General features: G+C 41.3%; 1 protein-coding gene across 2 annotated transcripts; it reads left to right on the top strand.

Annotated features, from left to right (window-relative positions):
• Positions 1–5,315: 5,315 nt before the first annotated feature.
• LOC147464546 (cell differentiation protein rcd1-like) lies at positions 5,316–9,829 on the top strand. 2 transcript variants are annotated; one of them, XM_086509622.1, is made up of 12 exons: positions 5,316–5,654; positions 5,948–6,166; positions 6,509–6,660; positions 6,887–6,967; positions 7,145–7,234; positions 7,441–7,483; positions 7,668–7,726; positions 8,064–8,159; positions 8,260–8,370; positions 8,473–8,561; positions 8,683–8,752; positions 8,948–9,829. In XM_086509622.1, exons 1-12 carry the CDS (start codon positions 5,615–5,617, stop codon positions 9,038–9,040), a joined length of 1,143 nt encoding a protein of 380 aa, XP_086365748.1. In that variant the 5' UTR covers positions 5,316–5,614; the 3' UTR covers positions 9,041–9,829. The 2 variants fall into 2 exon arrangements, with proteins under 2 accessions (XP_086365748.1, XP_086365741.1); XM_086509615.1 differs by having other exon boundaries at positions 5,317–5,654; positions 7,620–7,726.
• The last annotated feature ends 1,114 nt before the right edge of the window (positions 9,830–10,943 follow it).

Below are 10,943 nucleotides of genomic sequence, written 5' to 3'. Positions count from 1 at the left end.
TCAGGAGGAAGGTGAAGAAGAAGGAGAAGAGGGTGAACTCTTTCTTGCCTTTTTCTTCCTTTGTTTCCTCTCTTTCCTTTTGGAGTGATGAGGAGAAGGACTATGGGTTGACGTTTCCTCTTGGGAGGAGTTGCCGATCATCTAGGACGCCGTCTTTGTGGAGTCACGTCTTCAGAGGAACTTAGTGATTCACTTCTTTCTTGTTCTTTGGATTCCTCCTCTCTTATGGGAGAGAGTCTTATTTTGGGAGTCTCATCAAGAGGCTTTCTAAGCTCTCTCTCCTCTTGGAGAGGAAGGGAAATCCCATAAGCACGAAGTTGTTGAGTAACTTCGGCTTGCAAAGCAGGGTTGCCCATAGCTTGTTGCAACCTAGTAACAAGATAATTAACAAACATGGGGGCATCATCATTAGCACCTTCATGTGCAAAATCAAAGTTGTCAATATTCATTCTACTCTCTTGATTATTGTTAGCCATGCTAATTAAACTTATGTATAAATTACTTTGTGCTTTGGTACCCTAAAAAACCTTAGTTTCTACTCTTCTTTACCTTTGAAAATTAGTCCTTAGACTGTTGATTGCAAAGACTAGTGGAGAGGGTCTAACATTGCTCGGTTGATTATGGTTCCTGTTGAGCTTGCTAGTAGCTCAATAGCGATTAAGCCAAAGGCAAGCCCCGAGAGACTCCATTATTAAGACTATAGTTCCCAACGATGTACCTTGAACTACGTCCTTTTCAACCAAGATAATTAATACCTATCCCACTTACCCTATTGCAATGAACATGTCCAACCTTTCATGGACAACTTAAGGACCTCTCTTCTTAAGCAAGAAAAAGAAACCAATAGCTCTGATACCAATGTAATAGAAATGGCCTATGAACATTGAGAATAGCAGAATTAAGAGAACTATAGTGAGCATTTTTATGGGACTATTGAGGGTGAACTTAATTAGCGGGCAGTAATATAACCATTATACTTAAATTTTAATTAACTTCTCATGAATTTTTTTTGCAAGAGAGAGAGAGAGAGTTAGAGAACTTGACAACAGTTGAGGACCGAATTTATGTGGAGCCGACGGTCCCCTTGCAATATGCTTTTGTATTATAGATTCTCCCAAAAAAAAAGACTTGATACACTACAAGCTTTGGATTCCTTGCGACCTAGGTGATGCAATGAAGATGGAGAACTTCATGCATCACAAGCATAGAATAATCTTTGTAAAAGCATTAACCATCCCTGGCCTCAGTCCCAAGGCCTCAAACACCTTGAAGGTGGAGAAGGCTAGCAGGGAATGAGGGTAGGGAAGAGGAAGAAGAAACATTCATATGAGAAAGAAATAGTTCCTCATCATCACTCTTCTTGCTCACTTAGCATAGCATAATAGCATAGTAATGAAGATGGAGAATATGGCAAGCTTAAGCATTGAAGCATGGCTCTTGGCTGGATTTGCATTCCATAGCCAAAAGTGTTGGTGTAGGCTCTCAACTTCTCAACAAGCTTGGAGAAGGAGATGGAGTTCTTGCACTTGGCACTTCACACAATGAGTGTGTGTGTATGGAAGAGAGTACACCCTCCAAGCTAGCCCCCAAGTTGCATGGTTGAACCCCTCTTTTTGGCCTTGCTTGAAACTCATTGGCTCTCTCAAGCCTAGTCTTTGGACAAGTGTCCTCCTTTCCCCTTCTTTCCCCTTTGAGAGAGAGGGCTTGATAAATGCTTAAACAATTAATTTAATTAGTTAAATTCTCATTGGACCCTTTAGAAGTCAACCAATAGGCTTTAGGCACCTTATGAGGGCAACATGGGGAGGAACTTGACATGTGTCCTTGTTGCCTCTTTAGACTTGGCTTGCATGGAGTGAGTGTGTGTGTGTTCTCTCTCATGCCCCTACTTGTAAGGCTCGCCCTCCCTTGTGTAGGGATGTGTTGGACTTTGTGGAACACCTCAAGCCCCTCAAGAACCATAGTCATGAAGCACCTTAGTCATTAATCACCTCAAGCACCTCAAGAACCTTAGTCAGCAAGCATGACTAGCACCTCAAGCTTGGGCCGCGGGTTCCCACCTCAAGCACATCCCTAGCTTGCCTAAGGTCCTAGGTCTAAGGACTTTTAACACTAACTTGAGGCCTTTAATGAATCTAACCCTAAGATCTTCCAAGCTCCACTAGCTAGCATTGCTCTTTGACAGACCATCTCTCATTTGGACCCATTGACTTTGGCCCCGTGTCGAGATAGATCCATAAGCACATGTCTATATTCTAACTCTTGTTACCGTTTATTCTCCCACATTAAATGAGCAGTTTAATATGAGGAAATTATTTGGGTTAGTTAGTTATTAGATTTTATGACATCAATTATACACAATGTGCATCCTTCTGCTCTTTTTCTTATCATGGAAGCGGAGCTGCATGACAATGGGATAAAAGAGGGTAGCCTTCTTCCCTTATTGATCTACACTTGCCATACATCCTTTGAAGATTGTTGATGAGATCATCAGAATGAAATCCTTTTCTTTGGACCACATCTCAATGCAATTTTGGGACAATTCTTAAAGCTAAATTTTTGTTGGTTGGCCATCATTGAGAATAACTCTCTATTTCTAAGCTAATATACAATGAGCTTGAAGTTCCACTATCAACACCAGGTGTTGGGCATTTCCTTTGCATCAGGCTAAACAATTGCAAAGCATTCTCTCCTACTCCACGTTCAACAACACAAGAAAAAAACATTGAATTGCACAAACCATTATCTCTTCTTTGAATGCTACCAAAAAGATGCTTGGTGATCTCAATATACCTACATTTAATATACATACTGATAAGTGTACTTTCAACAAAGACATTTGAATTCAGGCCATTCTTCCATGCATAAGCATACAAAGACTAGTCTATCTCTAAACTACAAACAGTGGATACATTCTATTCTACTGCAATTTAGGTGAGTAGCCTATGTTGACCATGGCCAAGGAGATCAAGCTTTACCACTATACAAAGTGTGTAAGAAGACAACTGGATAGAAAAGGTGCACTTAAAGCATGTGCCGCTTTTTGTATAAGAAGGGAAGAAGCTATTGGACATGATTATAGTTTCAAGATGTAACTCCCTAGCAATTTTATGGAGGCCATATAACAACAAAAGCCTATTGTATAAAACCTACAAAAATGCACATTAATTCATCAAACCCGCACCCTAGTAGATGCACATATCAAGTCATAAGATGTCTCACTTCTCAAGCAAAACTCATAAACATTGTGCTTGCAGGTACCAACTCTTTTAGTTACTAAACATAAATCCAAAAGATGGCAAAGGCAAAGGAGTGGAGCTATTGACCATCCACTGGATGTAAACATCATTCTACGCCTAGTATGATACACCTAGACGACCACGAACATTTCAAGAATTGGCAGGAGCAGTACTTCACCTAAAACATGTAGTATTGAAGCTGCTTAGGAAGACAATGTAAAAATGCAAAGCAAATGTTCCCTAAGGCAACGAGCACAAACTAATTAGAGATAAGTCTACTATGAGTACAACTAGTCCATCTTTTTTATGCTTCTCTTCATGTAGTGCATTCAAATTGCTCACAAAAATTTTGAATTCCAAAAACAACATTGTTTTTTCCGACCCGGTTGACTATAAATCAATGGACGTGGATTATGCTCAAAACCATCCCATGAACTTTTCAACAAATTGTACCCATAGGTGTGGAGTGCCTTGCCACAAACATAAAGTAGTGGACTACAACACAGTCATGCACTCGCTTGCCTTGATGTGCCAAGCAACAAAATTGAGCTTACTACCTCCTTGCAACCTTGTAAAAACCATGCTAGCACAAGAGTCTTCGTGAATTGGATAGTCGAGACAATCCATCTTCACAAAGCAAAGAGCACTACAGAGATAAGCGTAGCTGGTTCGAAGCGTAGTGGGAGAAAAACAAAAACGAGGAAGAGAGAGTCAATGCTCCCGAGCTGAGTGTCTTCAAAGAGAAAGAGAGAAGTTGCGTACAAAATGTGGTTTCTAGACAAGGCTTGGACGAAGCTTTCGATGACTCGATATCTTCCACAGGAGGAGTTGTCATACAGAATGAGACTATGCGCTTCTATGTTTCTATGCTAGTTGTGCAAGACGATGCAGTGAGCGCAAGTTCATAAATAAACTGTTTGTTGAGAAAAGTAACTTTCCATAAGTGCTCTAGGTATAGGGCCACACTTTTCTTAAAAAATTGAAACGATGCCGTAGCAATTGGCTTCGGTAGAGAACCTCATGTAGCCCTCAAGACTTGATTTGATCAAGTTCAAGGCAATTGGGTTGTCCGTGGAAATTTGAGACCCATGTCACAGACGGACACTGGACAAGCTCAAAAAGAGCCTCTTCAGGGGCTCCTATGTACAATACAACAAATAATTTTATCTAAACTAAGGGAGGGTTCAGACTAGGCGGCGGAAGAAAAATGCAAAGGGGCGTCGATCCTTCATGGCGAAATTTCATTGGTTGGAGTTGAGGCACTCTTCCGCCGGGCCCTCCATTTTTCTTCCGACCCCCCCTCGAAAGAGTCGATGGCCTCTCTCAGCCCCCTTCACTTTTTCACTTTTTCACTTTTTCTCCTCCACACTGTTCACAGTAGGCGGCGACACATTTAGGAAAGCTTGTTTCTTCCGCCGGTTCAGCCTGAACCTAGCCTAACATAATATGGCGGAAGGGGTAGCCCTTTACAAATGTCTAAATCTGTGACATAAAGACTAAACTCCAAACAGAGAGAAGCCCTGTGCACGCGATGAAGAGGGAGAGAGAGAGGCCGCCGACCTTAGGCCGGGTTCACAGTGCGGGGCGGCAGCAAAGGAGTGCGTGTAGGCAGCCAATCTGTTTCTTCCACGTCAGATGGGCTGTTCACAGTGCGCGGCGGAAACCTTGCCTCCCAGCTGCCAGCGCATGGAAGAAACTCTCTCCTTTTCTTCCGACCCCCCCGCCCCCCCTCGGCCAAACGACTTCCACCCTCCAAGTGTGCCTTCCATTTGACTCGGCACCCTTTTTTCTTCCAAAAGTTCCTGTGATAACTTTAACAACCATAGCTTAACTTTCAGCAATCAAATTTTGAATATTAATATTGTTTTCTTTCACTATTTGTTCCGTCGCCATCCAATGTTCACACAAGAAGGCGAAAGAAAATAGAGTCGCTTTTTGTTCCCACCCTCTATGTGAACAAATGGGTGGTGGAAGTGTGCATTTTGCATCTCTTCCATCCGAAAAAGCACTTTTTGGAGTGTTTCTGCCGCCCCCCCAATGTGAAGCCAGCCTTACTAGTTTTAGTGTTAGCTGAATTAGGCTAGCGCTGGCGAGGGGGTCGAGCTCCGCCAACTGACCTGCATATCACCTTTGAATGAAATTGCACACACGTCCGCCGGGCTTACATGGAGCCTTTTAGACCCTGGTTTTGAGAAACGGGAGACTCTCTCTCTCTCACTCTCTCTCACACACACACACACACACACACACAGCTCTTGGTTGCCGCTCTCCATATTTCTTCTGGCTTGCTCGTCTCATGCCGTGAAGAGTGTGTGCCATTTTGAAGTTGTTGGAAGTCAAGCCAGAATTACCATCTCCGAAGAGCGCCTTCTTCAATGGAGGCCACTAAAGAGTTCAAGCTGTTCGCTCCTATCGGTGTGTGTGTGTGTGAGAGAGAGAGAGAGAGAGCGAGGGAGCACCTCCCGCAGAATTTTCTTGTTTGCGTGTGTGTTTGTGCGTTGGCAAGCTTTTCATAAAAGGTGTTTATCTTTCATTTTTGCGAGCTTTTTAGGACTGGAGAGAGAGATGGAAAAGGCATCTTCTCTGCAAGCAATACCAATGCATTCTATGCCATATCTGCTTAACTACTGACCACAACGCATTCATATTTTGTTATTTGGACCTCTTGGCTGGCTGATTGCTGTTGTGTTCACTTAACCTGGATGCAGAAGATGACCTCAGTCAATATAGCTATGCTGCATTTCTTCGTACGGTTGCACAATGGAAAGAGCAAGTTTTGAAAGGAAGTCAAAACATTGCTAATGATAGTGCATCTGGCTCGAAACAAAGCAGCAATCCTTTGGATGATGAGATACACTGTATGCTTGAGTTGAGGGATGAACATGATTGGTTGAAGGCTCTTTTCACAATGTCAGAGCACAAATTTGGTAAGCTGCAAAGAGAAGCCTCAGGGTTACTTTGAGAGCTGAAAGCTAGGCAATGTGAGATATCATAGTGGTGAAGGAGTATGGCACTTGCATCGATATTGGTAGGGTAGCTTAAAAGCATCGCATTGCTCAAGTTTTTCCTTTTCACACTTTACTCTAGGAGGCGCATTGCTTATCTAGAAAGGGTTAACAGGTAGGGGGTACCCTCCCTGAGCAGAAGATGATTTTTTTGCACTGTTCTCAAGTTTAGCATAATGTAGCTTCAGTTTCACCTCGCCCAGTCAGTTTAAGGCAACTTTTGCATTGTATATTGTACAGTATGCTAAATGTGGCCTCTTGTAGATGGTGTCATGGGGTCCGAATCTGGTGCAGAAAAATCTCAAGGCAGGACGTGTGAGGAGAGGCCTTTGAAAGTTTCGGATGTCTTGGTGGCAGCTCAAGTGGAAGCTTTTAGAGAAATTTGTTTGTGCTTATTGGGCAATCATGTTTTGGAGGTAACCCATGTAGAAAATATTTTTCAAAACAGTAACTTATTGTTCAGTCTGGATGCACGAGCGATAACATGTTTTTGTAGCCATTTTCTGCAAAAGTGCTAGCTGGTAGAGGGGTTTTGTGGAGGTAGTGCATGGCAGTGCTACTACCATGCACTAATATGGATCCTGGAAGTTACTCTTAAGCATGTATTCATGTTTTTATCGTTTATTAGCTAGATTTTTACAGGTAAAGGAGGATGATGATCGCTTCAGACTACTTGGCTCTCACCTCTGCATCTCCTCTCGAATCTTTAAAATGTTGTTGCAGGTCAGTCCGCCACTGTAGATTAGGCTTTGAGCCTAGCATCTCAAGCGTTGATCAAGTTGACGTGTTTTTGTTATCCAATGATTGTTTTCATGGAAACATTGGCACGTGGAAGACAGCATTCCGTGTGATGTAGTGCTGCCTCCTATGCCCAGTCAACTCAGTGACCTACATTTGCAGGAAATTCGAGATTCACACCGTGACTTTTCTTCTGGAACTGTGACATTGAGGACTAGCAACAAAATATTTAACATTCTGATTCTGTTACAGGTGCTCCCCGTTGTTTTGTTAGTCAGTGGTGCAAGTAGTTGAGTTTTGAACTCTAAAGCTTGATGTAGCACAAGCTTTTCTTTACAAGTATTTATTGCTCCTAGTTTTCTTGTTTGAAAGTGGTGCAAATAAGTGGATTTTGTAGATTTTAAGAGTTGATGTTGGTTGCACCTAATCTGCGTGATGTTTTGATGTGCTGTTTGAAGTGCATGGCAGCCAGCAAAGATACATGGGGCGGCTTCATGAACGGTGAGTACAATTAGTGCAAGTTATTTAGTTGTTATCGATATTGACCGCAGATGCTTCTTTATTTTTGCAGCACTTGATCCTGCAAGTCTTTTGGCTGGTTTCCAGTTTTGAGCTTAACTCCTTACTTGTTTTGCAGCACTCACTCCAAATTGCTTGAAACCTTTGATTCTTACTAATCATACAGATAATCATTATGAGACTATTCGAATGGCATCCCTGTCTGTTATTTTCTTGATCTGTCAGGTGATCTTTTGTTGTTTGTCTAAATGTGTTCTAAAGAGAGAAGGGTTGTAGTTTCATGTGGCTCTTAACATTCCAAATAAAGATATTGGACAAGAACCACATTCTAAGTCGCTTAGCAAGTGCAAATTAACCTACTGATCTGTGAATATCAAATAACACCTTACTGCTCAAAACTCAACTCAAGCCGAGCTTACAAATGTTTTAGCTGCATTGTAATGAATGCAATCAAACTTGATCTAGGTTTTGTGCGCTTGCTTGAGCGTTTTACTTAATTGAAATCAAGTTCTTTGGCCTTCAAATATGGTCTTTCTGAGAAAGCCTTGCTGTTTTTGCGAAGCACCCTGAAGAGAAAGTTGCGAATTGGGCACTGGACAATGATGTTATTTTGATTTACCGACATTCAATGCAGACAGGAAGCTATGCGTCTAAACTGGTATTCAACCACATCCATTTGGCTTGGTTTTAATCAGCAATTATCCAGAAGAATACATCAATCACTTAATTCTTGAAATTCAAATTGTTGTGCCTTACAGGTGGCTCTTTTAATTTTGGAGTCACTTTTGAAGAGCAAGAATGGGATAAGCAATTTCTGTAGCAGAAAGTCCACGGATTTGGAGATGGTGATAGAAACTTTTGCAAATCTGGTAACTTTCTGGTTCTCATTTGATGCTATGTTGAGATTGCCACACTTAAGGTAGGTCTTTCATGAGTATCGAGTTTTTCAAACATACCACCTTGATAATCAGGTGACATTGGTGGCAACTGCTTGGGCTTTTTCTCCTTTGTTTATGGCTCCTATAATTCGCTGCTATCTTCTCCTGGCAAAGGATCGGAGGTTAAGTATTTGAAACTAATGCACGAGCTGAAAAAGGTTACTGAAAACTTCACTTTGTTATAAGGATTGTGGCTCAGTGATGTCCCTGCATTTGGGGAACTGTGGACTCTTTTCTGTGAAGGGCTCGTGAATGGCTGAAGATTGTTCTTCCATCAGAGCTTCAAAGTGACAGATTCAATTACATCTTGAAGGTTATTTCTCTGCTACATGTCATTGTTATTTGCTTTAATGCATGATCTACACACCTGGATTTTCATTTTTGATTGAATGAACATTTTCAAGGGTTGGTGGTTGTGTACTTCGCGGTGGGGTATCTACGCATCACAGATCATATCGGTGACGATGAAGTTCACTTGTCTGACGTATTCAATGTCTATGTTTTGCAGGGATTGCCGGAGTTGGAAAAGCTTTGGCAGCTACTTCTGTTTACTCTTGAGAAAACAAAAAATGCCAGGGGGCCGTTCTTACGGGGTGCTTAATGAGAGAGTTCTTGTTTCATTCAACGATTCTTCCATGTAGGCAAGCAATGCAAATGCAACAGTATTCGCAGTGCTTGACACAAGCAGTGTGCAATTTCAGCCGTGAAATGACCTTACAAGGAAGGTTTGAACTTTGCCATTGTAGTGGACAACCAAATTGAGTGGATAGCATATGTTACCTGACACAAGCATGACAACAGTCAGTGGTAATTAATAAGTGCAGGAAGGCTGAAAAATTTGTGAAGTACATGTAGAAAGGAGAAAATCTGCAATGTCAAAATCAGCTCTAAAAAAAAAAACCTTTTTCCATGAGCTTGGGAAGCCTACATATGAGAAATCTACGGGGGTAAATTGACTATATTTGAAGTCACCCTTCAAACTTAAAATTTCAAGCTGAATTTCAGAATTTGTGATTGGGATTGCACTAAACCTAGTTTTCTAGGAGCATTGGTCAAAATGCCCTTAAAACTCGAGCACTAAAAAAGCAGGATTGGGTCTCAGCGTTTGCCAGTAGATCAAACTAAAGGGGATTCACTTGTGTAGTTCAAAATGTGCATATAACTTTTTTGCACGACTACGAGAAATATGTTGCAAGACTTGGTTATTAGTGCTCCTCATGTATCTCTTATTGTATTCTTGTTCTGATCAAGAAAATTGATTTACGAATAAGAATTCTTGTCCCGATCAAGAAAGTTGATTTACTGATAAAGCCTCTGAAAATGTAACACCTACAATAGTAGAGTGCTTGCACATGAGATAATACTATACTTTGCAACTTTGTTTCCAATATCCAATTTGTCTCACTCTCTCTATATCCTAAACGATGGTGAGCCGCCCAAAAACGGTTGGGAGGTCACTATCCGCCACGTGTCCCTCTCTCTCTCCCTCTCTCTCTCTCTTCCCGTTTGGAGGACGGGCCATGCACTAGTTGCTTTCCATAGCTTTCAAAAGGGACATGCCTCTAAAATGATCCTAAAGACTTATTGGCCTAAAATGATCCTAAAGACTGATTGGCCTAAAATAAGTGTGGTACAATTTTATCAATGATACTGAAAGCTAGGAATAGGCATTGGACAAATTTGCAATATCTGGACAACGTGAGCATGGGTGGGGATCGATCGTGGACTTCTTAAGAACTAGTTGTGTAATTGCACATAGTATGTCTAGAGAGGGTTTGCTAATTTCTTGTCTCACCAACTTTTAGTACGTCTTTTGAGAATCTAGCACCAAGCTTGCTGGGTAAGGTATGAGATATAAAAGTATGAGTTTTAAAATATTGAGAAAAGTTTTATATGCCAAAATGAATGCTATTTAAAGGGATGGATATTTCAATGAAAATTGTACTATTTTTTTCAGTGGGAATATCATGCTTTGCATCAGCTGATTTTATGAGATTATGCCCACATTGCATGTTGCAAGGGATGAGCCATAGTGGGAGTGCTTAAAGCCCCTTGTTTTTACCGCCAGGCCAACTCCCCTTGACAAAAAATCTAACCTTTCCAACGATAATCCCTACAGAAAAAAAGAAAATTGAATTCAAAGCCTTGTGAATAATTACTATGACTTTGATGAAGCAATTAGAAGTCCGAGGGTACCACGAAATTCAATCGAGCAAACAAAGTTCCCATCTATCAAAGCATTGGAGAAGAGAATGAAGAACCAAGAGCTGGTCACTTGGCATACATTTTCGTTGTGCAGATCTAGTTTAGAGGGCCAAAACATCAACCTGTTTGATGGATATAATCAAAGCTATCATTGCAAGCACAAGGATACATGAAACAGATATCCTATAAGCGTGCAGATTAGACACCACAGGTTTGAGCTATTGAGAGACTCAATGATGGTTAGTTATATATAGTATTTTGATTCTTTTCAAGATAGAAAGTTTCATTTTAGCACGTTG

This window comes from Adiantum capillus-veneris, chromosome 1, assembly GCF_014529385.1.
Source record: "Adiantum capillus-veneris isolate H3 chromosome 1, ASM1452938v2, whole genome shotgun sequence".
NCBI lineage: Eukaryota > Viridiplantae > Streptophyta > Polypodiopsida > Polypodiales > Pteridaceae > Adiantum > Adiantum capillus-veneris.
The sequence above is the reverse complement of the archived record's forward strand: the minus strand, read 5'-3'. Positions and strand labels throughout refer to the sequence as shown.

Bases quoted from the DNA above. Each gene is read 5' to 3' on its own strand.
- LOC147464546 (XM_086509615.1), top strand. From the start codon at position 5,615: ATGGAGGCCACTAAAGAGTTCAAGCTGTTCGCTCCTATCG. The intron at 7,235-7,440 runs GTGCTCCCCGTT...TGCTGTTTGAAG, and splicing joins ACATTCTGATTCTGTTACAG to TGCATGGCAGCCAGCAAAGA. The intron at 8,160-8,259 runs GTATTCAACCAC...TGTGCCTTACAG, and splicing joins GAAGCTATGCGTCTAAACTG to GTGGCTCTTTTAATTTTGGA.